Below are 17654 nucleotides of genomic sequence, written 5' to 3'. Positions count from 1 at the left end.
AAATTGGAATAATTTTGTTTTCAGATACAATCCTCTGTTAATTCTGGTTTCATTTTCACTGTGAAATTTTGGAAAAATATAGTAGGTGCTTATATATCATTACTGTCGTGGCAATTTTGACAACTGCACTAAGTTAGTGGGTGAGCTGGCCAAAAACAAAGCACACAATACTCTGTTCAGCAAGATTTATTAGCACATCCGTGTTCCTTACACCGCACAATTCCGAATGGCTATTGTACAATACAACAAAGTCCCGTACACCGCTCGACTTATATCTGTTGTAGTTCCCAGCATTGATTCTTTAGTAAGCCTCAATGCGGCCCTATCTTCCTGCCCTATGCATCACATCAGGACAGAGCCCACTGGTCAACACGTTCCCCTCTCTCATGGTGTTATCATTGTTAAGTTCACAGAGTCAGTTCCCACAATGCCTTGTGTCTTGAATATCAAGTAGGTCGCCGCCTACCTCATGTCCCACCATGCAGGAAACACCAAATTTCCTTCACACTTCCCCCCTTTTGACTAACATATGTGTAGTCAACTACAAACTAGAAATTTGGTTGCAGGCCAAGGGGGAACTGTATCACTGATCGTTAACCTAGTTACACCATGATTGAGTGGGAAGAGGACAACAATCCAACAGTAATTTTAATAGGTGCATGTGAGATAAACAAAATTCAGAAACAGTGAGAAAAGCATGGTGATGTTTCAAAATAAACAATGTAAACAATGAAAGTTGAAAATGGTGTACAGGTAAACATTCTAAAAAGCAAATAAAACATTCTAAAAGTAAATAAAAAGAATCAATAAAACATTCTTAAAAAAGTAAATGAAACATTCTAAAAATGACAATGTAAGCCTAAAACTCAAAACGGCGATATATACAGCATGGCCACCCAGTACAATGTTTTGCTTTGCTTGTTTTACTGAGTGGTATAAAGGTGTCTAGGGGTGTTACCATATCATCGTTTTTGGTATCTTATTGTGACCCCTGGACTCCCCCTCTCTGAGACTTGGGAGTGGGTCAGTAGGTGGCCATTAGTCCATTCCTTGGCCTGTGGGTCAGCCTGCCAATGTCCTTGTTGTTGTGCATTTGGCCAGTCTCTTGCTAAGTAGACAGGCCGTTGTGCTTAATGAATCCTTGTGACCTTGTGACATCTCCTGCTACCTCTGAACAGTCCACATATCAGGTGTAGTTTTCCCTGAACAGTCCTGAAGTCTCTGGTGTTAGACCTGTAGTGTCCAACCAGCTGCAGCAAGGCCTTTGAGAACTCCTTGGATAGTTCTGGTAGGTCAGGCATTGTTTGTCTCTCCTCTGGGCTCCATGGTGTGAAAGCAGACGCTGGCTGGCCTCCATGGTCCTGTCCCTGAATCAAATAATCCTTTTGATGTGTCGATTGGCCACACTGCAGTGTCGATGGAGTCTCAATCCTCGGCGTTGATGGCTGGTGGCAGGGGGAGTGGCCACATATGGGGGAAGTCACAGGCAGATCCCTCTTTGCATCACTGCAAGTATCCACTGCTGGCGCAGAAGGTGGAGATGTGTTGAGTCCATCTCCTTGTTTGAGGTGGGTAGCTGGTTCTGGCACACCCATCACCTTTGGGTTCTCGTCAAGCTGGCTGTGACGTGGTGGTGGTTCTAAGCCAGGAGTCATCACTGCTTGGCTGCTGGGGAGACAGTCCAGGGCTGGCTCCAGGCTTGTCTCTGTCTCTGGAACTGCTGCAACAGCTCGGACAACATTAGAAGCTCTTTGTCTGGCCCTCGCCTCTGCCTCTATCACCCACAGCTCAAGTGCTTCCCAGTCAACTTCAACCTTCCTTAATTTCTTGGATTTCTCATACTGCTCTAATCGAAATTTTAAGATTGCAAGTTGGTTAGTGCTGAAGCTACCCCCAGTTGGAAATCCCCATTTATCCCACAGATCAAGCTGTTCACATGTCCATTCACCATATTTTTCAGACATAAAACTAATTCCATTAGCTGGGCCAGCAAGAGTTGTCTTTTTCCCCAGTGAACAACCCATTTTCTTTTTACTTAATTTAATTAATGTTAGGGTTTTCACTTAAAATGCAAGACAAAAGGGAAGCATTCAAGGCTTCACCCAAGGTGAGAAAAAGCAATGGACAGTCAACACCTCCCTCCCCCTCTTTGTTAACGTAGTTAACATAACCAACACCTAATTTAAACTAAAAGAGGCATTAATCTAAAAACTAATAATAATCACATGGTGACTAGGAATGCATTTTGTAAATGTAACTAGTAGCTAAAATAATTACATTTAATTTAGTAGAACTGAGTATTGGCTCACCCATGTCCGGTAAAATCACGTATTGAGTAGTTCCAGATCATTCAGCAGGCGCTCAAACCTCTCACCCCCTCAGGCGTCCAACAGCCTGTTCCCAGGGGAAGGTACTGAGTTCCAGGATCCGATCCTCACCTGCAGAATAATCCTGGTCCAACTCAAGTGGTGATCCCGGACGAGCCCCCAAACTGTCGTGGCAATTTTGACAACTGCACTAAGTTAATGGATGAGCTGGCTAAAAACAAAGCACTCAATACTCTGTTCAGCAAGATTTATTAGCACATCCGTATTCCATACACTGCACAATTCCGAACGGCTCTTTTACAGTACAACAAAGTCCCGTACACCGCTCGACTTATGTCTGTTGTAGTTCCCAGCATTGATTCTTTAGTAAGCCTCAATGCGGCCCTATCTTCCTGCCCTAAACATCACATCAGGACAGAGCCCACTGGTCAACACGTTCCCCTCTCTCATGGTGTTATCATTGTTAAGTTCACAGAGTCAGTTCCCACAATGCCTTGTGTCTTGAATATCGCCGCTAGGTCGCCGCCTACCTCATGTCCCACCATGCAGGAAACACCAAATTTCCTTCACATTACCCTGACAATAAATCAGTGTCATTCTTTTGTAAGGAGACAAGGCTACTCTGTCCGGTTTTTAAAGGAAAAAATGTTAACTTAACGTTTAATGTTTAAATTGTTGCTGATTTAAAGATAAAGACTTAATACTTTAAAATACATGGGTTTCATAAGACTCGACCGATGTTGAAGCCTCCAGCTGTCTCTGTACCCTGGCTGACATTCTAATTTGTCTTGTTTAATTCGGAAACAGGGAAACTCTGCTAAATTTTGTGTGCATGCTGTGTCTCTCTCAGCAAGAGCATGGCGTAATGCTGGAGCCTGAGGGGTCTCAGAGTAAAACCCAGGAGCAGGACAGTCAAGACAAGACAACCATCATTGTAGATGATGTAAACCTGAGGGCCAAATCTGTCCGTCTCATCAACAAGTCAGACAAGGTAATTATGATAATAATTCATTATTTCCGTGTGGATGAACACTGTGGTGGTTACGGTGGTGTAGAGATTAGCAGTCTTGCCTTTCAAGAGATTGCCAGAAGGCCACAGGTTGGACTCCGGCCTGTGTTCTCCTCAGGTCCTCTGGGTTCTTACCACAGTCCAAAAACATGCAGCTTAGGTTTAATTGGTGACTCTACATTTCCTGTAGAAGTGAATGAGAGAGTGAATGGTTGTCTCTTTGTGTCAGTAATGTTTCAAATGAGACATCCAAACCAGCTAATGACCTGCTGAAAGCATGTTTAGTAAAGGTTGAGAATGATAAAGTCCGTCCCAGTTTCAGGAAACCACTACTGAAAAAACAAATGATGCCAAACACCAATATAACGACCTAGACCACTGCAGTGATTTGTTTTGTTTTTGTCTCATCTCTTTTCTCCTCAATGATTCCTCTCACACAGCCCCAACAACTGAGAGGCTGGAAATTACATTTGATGTTCAACAACAACAAAACAATCATACAAACATTGGAGGAGTGTTGTCTCAATCCTGGAAAGACTTCCACTGTGAGTTTGTCTTCATTTTTTCATCTTGTCACATGGTTCTGATTTATTTCTTTACCATTTGTAAAGTAAAGTTAGCTGTTTTCAGATCTGATCTTCAGATAATAATGTCAGACACAATCTCTTCACTGACCAGGTGGATTTGAGAAAACTATCTTGGGATGTTGGAGACCTGAATGATGGAGACAAGCTGGAGGTCATCCTCTACAGCGACACTGGAAAGGTCTGACATCACCTCACATCACACACCTGACAAACACTAAAAGGCCAAAAGTATATGGACAGACACATCTGTGCTTCACTGTACTTCTGTCTGGATTATTATTTTTCTGGTTAGGGTTTGTCAAAGCCCTTAGCTGCAGTAAAGGTAAATCTGAATACTGCAGATTACAGTGATCATCTGTGACCTCTGAATCTCTTTAAGGAGGTCAGATATGTGTTCATAAATCAGGTTATGCTTATGTTTAATGTTTATTTCTCAATAAGAGACATTTTTCTGAAATATTTTATTAATGTATTGAATTATTTATGTGTGTGAATTTTGTACAATGCTGACAAACAGAGGAAAGGATTTCATATTCATCTACACGATTGCTTATAAAGTTGGAATAATTTTGTTTTCAGACACAATCCTCTGTTAATTGTGATTTTATTTTCACTGTGATATTTTGGAAGAGATTGATGAATATCAATTTTTCGAAGATATATACAATCATTTCATCGAAAGAGGTAAAAAATATTTTATTCCAACTTGATGAGCGACTGTATATAGAGGTGCTTATATGTCATTACCCTGACAATGAATCAGTGTCATTCTTTAGTAAGGAGTTAAGCCTAGTCTGTCAGGTTGTTAAAGGAAAAATGTTAACTTAATGTTTAACCCTGTAAGACCCAGTGTTGCAGAATTACAACAATTTTGGTTATCCCCAAAAAACCTCTAATTTTTTTTTTTTTTTTTGGTTCAACCACATTAACATGATCATTGGGTCCTATTGTTTGTTCTCACAATGCGATTGGATCCAACATTTGTATATAAGGCCTGCCCTAGGGTCAAGAAGTCACACAACTTCCAATTTTTTGATCGAGCAACATCCCTTCGATTTACTGGACTGGATTAATCTGATTCAAGTAAGTAAAATGCTTTGAATATTTTTTTTTGTGTTTATTACAGTGTCTAGAACATGAACATATGTAGTGTTTGTGGAAAATGTGCCCTACATTTTATTTAGAGCTTGTTTTATAAGTGTTGCAATATTACAACGTTGGGTCAGAGTGGTAGTCAAAACAGCCCTGTTTTTGAGAGGAACTTCAATTAAAATTTTTACAATATAACTTTAAACTACAAATGATTTACACATTCTAGCCTGAGCCTAATATTGAATTACATATTTATTGTATTAGAAACTAAAGTGCAAAGATATATTGCTGTATCTAAACATTTTCATTTACTTATAATGATTTTTAACCACTTTCAACACTCTCAGTATTTTCTCCTTATCACAGAATGCAGGACTTTTTACCAAAGAAATTCTGTTTGTGCATGTCTGCCCTTTGTCTTAGTCTCTATTGATAAGAAAATGCTCCTATCAATTCATAGTCAAAGCAGTTGTGGGGGATGCTCCTGGTGCACTTGTTGCATTGTTCTGGAACAGGTGCTAATGTTCAGGAATGTAAGGTGTGGTTGTAAGGTGGAGGCTACATGCATTCCTATTAGGATGATAATCACAGTCTACGATAGGTCAATCATACAGTATTGTATGGCCTGTGAAATGTGTGAATTGGCTACTTCAGTGAAATGTGTAAACACTTCAAAATGAAATCAGTCTCCCCACCACCCCATCTTTCCTGCTCGTCATCCGGAATCTAGTAAGCATGTGTGCTATTTGTATATACAGTGTACATTTGTTTCAATTTTATTTTTTCCATTTCAGAATGCCACCAGCAAAGAGAGATCCTCGATACAGTGTGCAGGACGTAATTTCCATCGTCCAAAACGGAGAGAGTGATGTGGACCTGGATTTTGACGACACTGATGCAAGTGACGAAGAATCAGATAGCCACCAAAGATAGTCACCAAAACCTACATTGACGTCGGAAGGCCTTACATTGCCATCGACAGGCAACAGGAGCCCAGACGCAGCAGGGAGCCCTTCGGATGCTGTAAAGAGACCATCCTTGGGTGATGGGAGTCCAAACGGTCCCTCCTCCAAAAAAACATGTGCACACCCCCCTCTGGATGTGCGCAGAGACCTCACTGGACACTTTCCATACAAGACGACAAGAGGACGCTGCAGACATTGCAGTAAAGGGTATACAAATACCCAATGCAGCAAGTGTGATGTCCGCCTCTGCTTTTCAGAGGACAAGAACTGCTTCTGGGACTATCACTGCAACTGACTGCAACTTAAAATGAAAATAATGTAAATAAATGTCAAAGTGCTTGTTTGAATAAATCACACTTCATAACAACATGCCCAAGATTATTATTCATGCTATACACTGGTTTGGGAAAAGCAAAACCCTGCAAATGAATCCTTAGTTCTGTACTGTTGTTCAGACAATGAGTGGAAATACAGGAGATTCTGCTACCCATTAAGCCCAACGTTGCAATATTACAACGTTTCCGTAAAAACTTACTAAAACATAAAATTTTTGAAAACACTCCATTTTTACCCCCAAAGGCCTCCTACAACAACATCTTAATGGTTGAAAAAAATTTTTTTTGCGTTTTTCTATATCTGGGTTTTACAGGGTTAATGCTCAAATTGTTGCTATTTAAAGATGAATCTTTTTTGTGTGTATTTTATACACTGGTGATGATAGTCTGGAGAGCTGTCCAGCCCCCTGTGACCTGAGTTCAGATAAGTGGTTAAGGATAATGAATGCATGCTCCACATGATAAGATCTTAGACAGATTGCAGTAAAAAGAGACTCTACAGACCTGATTAGACTGAGCGGTCTCAGTTCCTTCGTACAGAATGAATTTGTAGATACCTGTAATAATGACTGTGAGTCAGGTGACATCACTCAAATGAGCTGCTGACCTCATTAATGCTGTTGTGTCTGATCAGCAGTAAATCTCTGCAGCAGGTTCAACATCTGATAGAAAGACTGAAACATGAAATCTGATTACTTTTATTACAGCAGATTAACATCCATGTCATGTTCTGGTGTCTTCATGCATTTTGTTTGGTTGTCCACATACATTTGGCCATATATTGTCATAAATGATAACACAATACTGTCACACAGTTTTTACTTCTGTTTTAGGTTTACAATAACAATAATAACGATTGTCCTTTCTCTGTCATCAACAGGAAATTTTCACAAGAGAATATACAAGGAAGGGATATTCTGCAGAGTAATCCAGCAGAGCTGAAAACACCAAGTCATTTACACATTTTATCTCCAGGAAATCTCCCTGTAAAACTTGAGACATTTTTAAGAGTCCATGTGCTGATGTACATTTTCTGACAATAATTTTTTTTTTTTTTGAAAAATGCAACTTACAAATATGTTTTGAAAATGTATATAGAGATATTTGTAGGGTTACATTATTTTTTACTACTAAATCAGTTGTGTTAAACTTTTGTAACCTTAAACCACTTAATCTTTTTTTATTTACATAATAAAATACATTTCAAATACACAAATAAGAGACGAACAACAACAAAAATAGGATCAGTAATGTTGAAATGCCACTATGAAAGAACTCTTCTTTCCTTGTAAATAAATGCAGTTGTCATCAATGATCTTGTGTTTGATGAAAAGTTTTTGTATCAAAATAATAATTCTGTTAATAAAAGACATTCAGTCTAATGGAGAGCATCCAATGCTACGTTTCTTATATTTTCTTTGTGAACCTAATGCAGAAATGTATCAAAATACTTCATATGAATAATGTTGATAGTCCTGAGGAGGTAAAATGATGAAGCACGTCACAAGAAGAAAAACAACTCTGTTTTTCTTTTTCTGGTTCTGCTTCTCGTCATCATCTCACTGTGGGTGTTTCAACTCTCAGGTTGTGAACCACTGGTCTGCAGTCATTTTAGCCGCTTGTCTACATACATTCTTTATATATATTTTCTCATGTGGTTTGTGTCTGTGAAGCTCAAATTATCACCAGCATCTGTTGAGTCTAAAACAAAGAACACAGCAACATTTACTGAGAAAACTGTCAGCTCGCCTTTTAAAATAACTTCATGCATCAGTCAGTCCCTCTGTGGTTTTTAACCTTACTGTCTGAGAGTCTAACAGCCACTGAAATAATACACTTATAAGTCACTTCTCTACTTCTTTTACCTGAGTCTCAGTTATTTTTGTGTAACTGTGAGTTTCCCACAGTGAAGCAGTCCCACCAGCAGCAGCAGCAGAGCCACCATCACTATGGTGAACACCGTCCTCAAGAGGAGGAGAAGATAAATGGAGTGATCCCAGGAGGGACGAGTCTCTGCATAGACAAGAAAACACATCAGTCACAACACCAATCAGCATGTTATCAGCATGTTGCAGGTTGTCTCTGATGGCTGCTGGAGCAATAATTGAAACCTGATCCTATAAATGTGGTTATTTTCATTGTAAACAGTGCAGCGTCTCACCTCTGACAGCCAGCCAGCTCTCTGCTGACTCTCCACCATCAGAGATGCTGCACCTGTAGAGTCCTTCATCAGATTTAGAAACACCCCAGATGGTTGTGTTTCCTGTAGAGCTGCTGATGATGAGGCGGCCATCTTTGTAGAAATCAGCTGGGAGGTTGGAGGAAGTCGACTTCTTCCTGCAGCTCAGAGTCACATTGATTCCTTCTTTCACAGGAAGGACAGGACTCTCCAGGATCACAGAACCTGCTGAATAACAAATGTCTAGTAGTAAGATGGTCTTTCTCAGTTTGTTGGAGTTAGATGGGAACATTGATATTGGCCTAATCTCATCTTAATCTTATGCATCCCCTAAAATGGCTCCATTAATAATAAAGATGAAGTTAAGTGTTAGGCTGTTTAGAACATTATGCTGATATGCAGATTATTCAAATCACAACTTTTAAGCTATGAAACTGTACAAACCATTGTTGTTTCTGCAGAGCTTCCTGAATGTCTCTTCGGCAGACACACACGTTCTCACATGGTTTGTGTGTGAGAGGCCAAAATTATCAGCAGCGTCAGAGGACTCTGAAAAAGAAAACGGTCAGCTCGCCTTTTGAAAATAGCATGATAGCATCAGTCAGTGTCTCTGAGGTTTATTAACCTTTTGAAAGTGTGAGAAATTGCAACTGTGAACATGTACAGAGAGGTTTGATACCATGACAGCTGTGGAGATAAATAAGGTATCATACTTTAGCTACTATTCTAAACCAGGGATGGGCAACTCAGTACAACTACATGCATTTGAGCATGAAATCTTAAAAGTGCAGTGTAAAAATGCACAAAATTACTTCTTGCAATTAATGTTGGTCTGCTGTTCTTGCACTGAAAAAAAAAGAAATCACAGGAAGTGGTTATTTTTTCTTTGTTTTTAAACCTTTTGTATTCCTATTCATACTGTTAAACAGGCATTTCAGCATGAAATATGTTAAGTTACTGCACTGTAAACATATCTAAAATTGCAGTTTCATCATATCTGGTTAAGTGCACGCTCCTATATGTGGCCCTGTGGTAGTGTTGATGAAAAATTGTGGCCCCCTGCAGCATTTAAGTTGCGAATCCCTGATCTAAACAGTGCAGTGTCTCACCTCTGACAGCCAGCCAGCTCTCTGCTGACTCTCCACCATCAGAGATGCTGCACTTGTAGAGTCCTTCATCAGATTTAGAAACATTGTGGATGATCAACTCTCCTGTGGAGCTGCTGCTGATGAGGAGGCCATCTTTGTAGAAATGTGATGTAACGTTAGAGGACGTGGTCTTGGTCCTGCAGCTCAGAATCACAGATTCTCCCTCCCTCACAGGAACAGCAGGACTCTCCAGGATCACTGGACCAGCTGGAAAACAAAGGACGTACACTCATTTTCTCTCCTTTAAGCTCTTTCTCAACACTTGTTTTTTCTGTAATGAATTTTAACCAAATATGTTTTTTTTATAGAAACGTACCAGCAACAGTGATGTTGACACTGTTGCTTCTCTCTCCTCCTTCAGTCTCACACCAGTACTCTCCACTGTCTGCTGGATAGATTTGATCAATGGTGCACAAGGACCCACTCTTAATATCACATTCCACATTGTATTCTATAGTATTCCTGATCACCCTCAATTGAGTGGAACCAGCAGTCCCGTCACAATGAAAAGAGACGGACTCGTACTGAAAGTGCTGCAGTTGGTCTGGAGTGATGCGAAGAAAAGCTGCATCTGAAATCAAGACAGACATTGTAGACTCCCAAATAAACATTCAGAACTAAAATATATGATCTATCAGCCATGAAATACAATCAGCAGAATCATTGTAGCAGTCGCTGCATGGTGACAGATTTAATTTCAAAATAAAAAAATGCAATTTAGTTTTTGCTATTAATTGATCAAAATGAACTTCCCAAAACATTGAACAAAATTAACTTAGATACCATCTTAAACAAGTCATATACGATTTAGATCAACCTTGAACCTGGATCTTTTAGCTTGAGTATATTTCGGGCTCTTTGTCACTTACCACTTTTCGGGTATAACTGTTCAGCAGGGTGAATTCAAACATCACTGGATGAACAAAGGAGAAATATTCAGTATCAGACAGATGGTTTGATATCAAGGATCTAAAACAGGGTTGGCAACTTTTACTAACAAAAGAGCCATTATTGGCCAAAAAAAGATTAAAAAAAAATGTCGTAATGGAGCTACAAACCTTATTTTCAGCCTTACAATGAAGATAAAACTGCCTAAGTCTACCATCAATTAGCCTACCAGCATCACTAGGTGATAATAAAGGTCATAATGAGCATTTCTTAATATGATTTCATCAGAGTGCTGCAGCTCAAAGTTAGAATTGAAGTTGGCAATATTTAGAGTTTAAGGCGCCGGGCCACGGACTTTCGTAAGCAATTTAGTTGAGCAAAATGTTAAAACCTTTTTTACTGTCATATATATATAACTGACATATTTTTACAACTGAAGAATACAAATTGCTTTGTGCCTACGCTGGTGATAAATGAACATTAAAATGTAAAGAAATGACTGTTTGATTTAGTATAAATTTGTTGTCACACCCACAGGGAGCCACTGCAGATACCCCTGATCTAAAACTGTTGAAAAAGAAAAGAAAAAAAACAGAGAGTGAGTACTCACACAGTCTGAAGCAGAGAGCTGTGACCTCCATGATGTCTTGCTGGTGACTGTCTGTGAGTCAAACTGAAGTACGTTTAAGTATGTGGTCAAGAACTTCCTCTTCCTGTGCAGCTTATGAACAGTACCTTCATTTGTCTCTAGTTGTCTCATAATGCATGACTTGAATTAGCTCAGCATAAATGATGACGTACTTGCATGATTCTTGCACATGGCTAAAAGCATCAGCTTCATAAATATGGAAGGTTAATAAAAACATAATCTGTCTGTTTTGAGTTGTAAGCACCCACTCAAAAAGTACTAGAGAATTGTCAAGATGTATTCAAGTCCTGATAGCAGCAGGATAACGTAAGTAAATTACACCACTTACATGGTTCAAAAGCATTTCAAGATGGCTGTCTTGGGCAGGTAACTGGGACGGCTGATGTCCTCACTGGTTCAGACGTGCCACCAGGTCTGGCTGGCCCAGTCCCCCCTCTCGGAGGCTTGCAGAAGAACCCCACAACACCACGCTCAGCCTCAGGGTCGCCTTGGTGGCCACCAGAGGCCCCCTCGTCCAGCGCAACAGCCCATTCAGCGCACGGCCCAGGACTTGCGGGTCCCTGAATGCAGGCCCCCGAGACAACCTTAGGTTTCGGAAAGTAACCAGCGCCCCCCCAGGTGGCCAGGAACTGATGGGACGGGCCGGCCGTTGGCTATTTTTCCCAGCAGCAGCTCAGCTATTAGGCTGCTTACATCTCGGATTGCTAGGTGGTATCCACCCTGACCCAGGGGTACAAACTGCAGTTTTGACGCCAGCCCCCATCCATTGGCCAGGTCAAAATGACCATCATGAGTGACCCAGACAGACCCTCTGTCACAGCCCGGGGGATCCTACTCGACATACTTTCTCATGGAAAAGAAGGGTGGCAGGCTTCGCCCATCCTCGACCTGAGGGGACTCAACAGGTTCCTAAAGGACATTCCATTCCACATGCTCAGCACAACAGAGGTACTGAGGGCGATTGGCATAGGGGAGTGGTTTACATCCATCGACCTGGAGGATGCCTACTTCCACATTCCCGTCATACCCCACCACAGGCAGTTCCTGCGTTTTGCCTTTAAGGGCCACCATTTCCAAATCCGGGTGCTTCCCTTTGGACTCTCACTGTCCCCGCGGGTCTTCACCCGGTGTGTGGCTGCAGCCCTTTCGCCCCTGCAGTCGCAGGGCATGAAAGTTCTTCCATACCTGGACGACTGGCTGGTTTATGCGCTATCCCAGTCTCGGGCTGTTCTAGATACAGCTGCTCTTCTGGCTCACTTGGCCCAACTGGGTCTCACGGTGAACTTCGAGAAGAGCTGCTCCCAGAATATAACCTTCCTGGGTGTATTTCTGAACACTGTCATCATGAGGGCTTGTCCATCGACACGACGGGTGGCCGATATCTCTCGCCTCCTCGCTCTCTTCCGGTTGGGCCAGCGGCTGCCCTTCCTGCGCCTTCTGGGCAAACTAACAGCTGCTGCAGCCATCGTTCCCTTGGGCTTGTTGTCACTACGCCCCCTCCAGAGGTGGCTGAACAGCTTTCACTTGGACGCCAAGTGGCACAGGCACAGAAAGATCGAGGTGTCTCGGCGGTGCCTACTGGCCCTGTCCCCATGGAGGAGAAGGGCGTTCATGCTGCAGGGTGTGCCCATAGGCTCTGGTCCGTCTTGCAGGGAGACTGTCACAACGGACACTTCTCTCTCAGGGTGGGGTGCAGTGTGGCAGAACAGAACAGCGCAGGGGCGATGGTCTGCTCTGGCCCAAACAGACCACGTCAACGTGCTGGAGCTCCATGCTGTACATCTAGCGCTCAGGCACTTTCTCCCCCACTTGGTAGGGAGGCATGTGCTTGTTCGGTCAGACAACATCTCAACCGTATCCCACATAAACCACCAAGGGGGCAACAAGTCGGAACGGTTACTACACCTGACCAGGGACCTCCTTACTTGGGCAGCCCCCAGCCTAGCTAGCCTGAGGGCAATGTATCTCCCAGGGAGACAGAACGCGGTAACGAACTCTGTGTCTCGCTGCTTCTGGTGGCCCCTTTTTGGCCAGGAAGGACATGGTTTCCTCTGCTGCACAGCCTCTGTCGCAGCAAACCATGGTGCCTCCCCGACAGAAAGGACCTCCTCTCTCAGCTCAGGGGCAGGGTCTGGCACCCCGACTCTTGCCGTCTGCAGCTGTTGGTTTGGCCTCTTCTCTTAATTTCACCTAGAGACTCCATTTAAACTTTAAACAGTAGACACAAGTATTGTGTATTGGTGTATTAATCCACGTTTCTATAGGTCATATAGTTTTTTTATCAATCCCTGTTAAATGACCATGATCATTTTTGGAGAAATCCTGAGATTATAATAGGTGTGTATTTCATGGAATGTTCATGTCACAGTGTGTGACATCGCATAGAGGGAGAGAAAAAATTGTCAAAAAATTAATTTGAAAACTGCGCTCCAGGCAGAAAATTCCACTCTACAGAAATTATTTTATACATAGAAACGTAGGAAAATTTGTCTCCTCACTCACAATCCTCTGGTAAAGCTGTCAGAGTTATAGTTTGGGGATGCACAGATGCACCACCAACACCACCAACAACCCCATTGACTCCCATATTAACTCCCATTTTTCTTCACAAAAAAGATATGTAGCTGTTCAGGAAGAATTGAGGACGCTCAAAGTGAAGTCGGATCAATGATAGGTATTATGGTTTTGCAAAAAATGCTTTCTGTTCGAGGCCAGAAATTCCAGTCTGTCCACCTCTGACTGCTGTCACTGTGCCGGAACATTCTACAGCAGCAGTTAATTCCGTTGATTGCTCTGCTCGGATTGGTCGACCACAAAGCCTTTGATCCTTTAATGTATCTTTCACAGAGAGAGAGAGACCCAGACATACACACACACACACACACACATGGACGGACGGACGCACACAGGTCACTTTATGTGATTACAGTTACAGATACACGCGCACACTCCTCCAGATACACATGCTTAACACACACACACACACACACACACACACACGTAACTTTATGTGATTTTAGTTACACACACACACACACACACACACATACAAACACTCCTCCAGATACACATGTTTCACACACACACAGACACACATTTTGAGGTTGAAAGGGCATAGGTTACTTGTAAAGGAATGCTTGTTGTTGGTGTGCTCCTTGTATATAATATAGTATCATAACATTACTAGTATTAATTGTTTGAAATCTATGAAGAATCTCATCATAGTGTACACACACCGGCAGTAGCCCCCGTGGCCCTTTCAGAATTTACCCAGAGGAATTTTTCTAGTTTATCTGTAATTTTCTATTCATTGTGCAACCAATTTGTAATTGTAACTCAATCAGTTCATAACGTTACGCTAGGGGTGGTGTGTAAAAAATTAAGAACTTAAGTCACATGCATAACGTATATAACTATGCACTATACTATATAACATTAAGTTACTTCACAAATGTTCTTATTTTAACCCAAACCATGATCTTTTACTTAACGTAACCAATTCATTTTGGTACCTAATCCTGAACAAACTGCATACATTACATTTGAGTATTAGGCATAGACTGTATAAAGGTATTAGGACATCATGATCTCATGTTACGGCTGTTATTTTACAAAAAACTCCTTTAGTGGTCAAATAAGGAAGCAGGTGGTGTTGGGGGTTAGGAACTAATGACATCTGTGGTCGAATGGGTTCAAGGACTTGTTAAATGTCCTTGTAAAATGTAACATGTCGAATCAGAGAGTTTAAATTCATACTATGCTTAAAATGCAACGGGAAGAATGAATCAATCAATCAAGTGAATCAACATGGAAATACATTCTATATTGCCCTCTCCTGTAAGTCCTGCTCTAAAAGTTCTGCAGTAAAATACCATCACTCAAACATTGTTATGATCAGGATCATGGTGGCTTTTATTGCAGCTGTAATATTTTATATTAGTGATCAGTTACCAGGCAACAGGCTCAAAGTTCAGCAGTTCACACAGACACTAAAAAAACTGACCATAGAACCAGAACAAGCCTTTATACTGTGTTTAAAGTTTAACTTATTAATTTATATATTGTTAGCTATAACTTTAATTACATACCTAATTTTTTGTAAATCTGAAAAAAAAAACTTGGACAAACTTTTGAGTCAAGTTTCTACAGTGTAAGCCTATTAATGATTAACTTGGTGCAGTCTGAAGAAAAGACACCGTGCAGCAGGTACGTCGTCTGCTTCTTAATTTTCTTTTTCCTATTTTATAAGTTTCAAATAACTTCTGTTCTAAACACAGTGGGTCTGCATTCAGAGTTGCGGGCTATGGAGTAATAATCTAACAGATGATTAAGTCTATTGTTAAGCCTGTGTAAAATAATAAATAATAATAACCTATGACTTGTATTTCTAATGTTAAATAATTGTGGTATAAGTGTGTCAAATTCAAACAGCCTTTAATGTTTAGATTACTTGAAAAGACAGCTTGTTAGAATTGAAAATCATTTTAGATGAATCACTGGACCTTGTATCATAGAACGGTCACTGACGAGGGTTAACCAATAAGTCATGCAGTATAAAAACACAGGACAAAGTGAATCAAAGAGCAGTCTCTGCCATGTTTGCAGAAAAAGTTAAAGTATATAGTGGGCTATATATACTAATATTTCATGGCACGTTACATAGTATTGCATATGAACTCACGATATGACCGTCTGTTTTGTTAACAGGCAGATTTACAAGGAAATGTTGTCATTTTTGACATTACATTGGAAGTGAAGAAGTGTTCTGCCAATTAAGGTGTTTTTACTGTTTTACAAAAGCCTTTAAAAAATCAAATAGGACATTTTAGTTACTTAAACCACAAATCCTGTTTATGATTGATTTATTTTGCCCAACACTGATTCCAGAACATATTTTTCCATACAACACATACCTGCTCTGTGCTGATTTTCAGAACTTTAAGATGCTGACCCAGAAGAATGGACTGTCTCTTCAATCTCTACTTAAACCCCTTCTTGTTTTGGTTTTCCATCTTCTCCAAACACAATTTTGTACAGGTAACTTCCACCCAAATGGCCTCTTAAAGACAAGAGTGGACTTGAATCAAATACTTATAAAAAAACATCTAAATATGCACCGACAATTTTGCTTTAGTTGCTTTGAGTGAATATTATAGGAGTGGCAAACAAAATCCTTTGTAGTAAACATTTAGCAAATATGGTCAAAATGGACATGTTTAAACTTGTATTAATGGGATTTTTTAGGAGACATGTGATTAGATGATGACATATACCATATATATAAACAAAGTAATGAACACGTTGAAGTTTGGACTGATGACATGGCTAAAAAAAGATGAGAAACATTTCTTTCTTTCCAGGTCAGTCTCAGTTAACTGGTCCATCTCAGCCAATAACAGCAACTGTTGGAGATGACGTCATTCTACCATGTTACCTGCAGCCTGCAGCTGATGTTTCTGCCAAGACGTTGGAGTGGAAAAGATCTGACATGGAGTCTATGCTTGTCTATGTGCAGCGTGCTGGTCATGACCTCGTACATGCTAAACATCCATCTTATAGCAGAAGAACGTCACTGTTCAGTAATGAACAAAAGAAAGGAAACATGTCACTGAAACTCTCCAAGGTGAAACCTTCTGATGCGGGGAGATACAAATGCTACATTCCAGATATGAAAACAGACGCTGTTGTTGAGCTTGTTGTTGGTAAGTAGAAACAAACTACATCTTCATTGTGCTGTTTAGCGAAGACTTAGAGAGTAAAACCCAAAGTCATCAGAAATCATTGTGAAAGAGGGATAAACACCTTTTAGTGCAGTTCGATAATAGACAAATATTGCCTCAGTTGATAATATGATACCTGAAATAGTTAAATTATCTGATATGGATTAATTTGCAATAATTTTGCCACTGTGACTCCCATTAGCCCCATCATTGGTTTAGATACAAACTGTGTTTATTGGCCAGTTCGGAACCATTTTTGAAAGAAGAATGCTGATGAACCTTTAAAAAAACAAGCGTGATCAACAGGAACTCATTATAGTTAATAGAGAATATAGTTAATAATTTACTTTACTTTTTTCGACCCCAATTGGGGTCGCGAGATGATTTCTGGGGGTTGTCAAATCAATGTGTTTGGCAGTGTTTTAGTCTTTTTGATCACTTAATGGTTTTTTTTGGGTCATTTTGTGTTTGTTTTTTATTTTGTGTCTTTTTTTGGTCATTTTGTGGTCAATTTGTGTCTTTTTTGGTCATTTTGTGTCTTTTTTGGTCATTTTGTTTCTTCTTTGGGTGATCTGAACTGTGCGTGTGAGATTGTGTTCAGTGAGCGGGGGTCGCGGACAACATGCATGTTAAATTGGGGGTCGCGACTCAAAAAGGTTGAGAACTACTGGTTTAATATGATACCAGTATTTCCAGTATTTTCCTAAAAATTAGCCCACTACAGCCTCCGGAAGAAAATAAAAATGGCGAAAAAT

The 17654-nt window shown here is 40.6% G+C and overlaps 1 protein-coding gene and 1 long non-coding RNA gene across 2 annotated transcripts; one reads left to right on the top strand and one right to left on the bottom strand.

Moving 5' to 3' along the window:
* Positions 1–3774: 3774 nt before the first annotated feature.
* Positions 3775–7336, top strand: LOC131989154 (uncharacterized). The gene is made up of 3 exons (XR_009395939.1): positions 3775–3881; positions 4015–4101; positions 7196–7336. It is a non-coding gene; the product is annotated as an uncharacterized LOC131989154 (long non-coding RNA).
* Positions 7337–8191: 855 nt separating this feature from the next.
* On the bottom strand, positions 8192–10253 carry LOC131989322 (low affinity immunoglobulin gamma Fc region receptor II-like). Its single transcript, XM_059354513.1, has 3 exons — positions 9959–10253; positions 8477–8722; positions 8192–8328 (listed from the first exon to the last, which is right to left on the bottom strand). The coding sequence occupies exons 1-3, from the start codon at positions 10251–10253 to the stop codon at positions 8192–8194; spliced, it is 678 nt and encodes a 225-aa protein (XP_059210496.1).
* Between the last annotated feature and the right edge of the window lie 7401 nt (positions 10254–17654).

The sequence above is a fragment of the Centropristis striata genome, chromosome 17, assembly GCF_030273125.1.
Source record: "Centropristis striata isolate RG_2023a ecotype Rhode Island chromosome 17, C.striata_1.0, whole genome shotgun sequence".
Classification (NCBI taxonomy): Eukaryota; Metazoa; Chordata; class Actinopteri; order Perciformes; family Serranidae; genus Centropristis; species Centropristis striata.
The sequence above is the reverse complement of the archived record's forward strand: the minus strand, read 5'-3'. Positions and strand labels throughout refer to the sequence as shown.

Bases quoted from the DNA above. Each gene is read 5' to 3' on its own strand.
- LOC131989322 (XM_059354513.1), bottom strand. From the start codon at position 10,253: ATGTTTATTTGGGAGTCTACAATGTCTGTCTTGATTTCAGATGCAGCT. The intron at 8,723-9,958 runs GTACGTTTCTAT...TTTGTTATTCAG, and splicing joins TGTCAACATCACTGTTGCTG to CAGGTTCTGTGATCCTGGAG. The intron at 8,329-8,476 runs GTGAGACGCTGC...TTGTCTATGCAG, and splicing joins GAGCTGGCTGGCTGTCAGAG to AGACTCGTCCCTCCTGGGAT.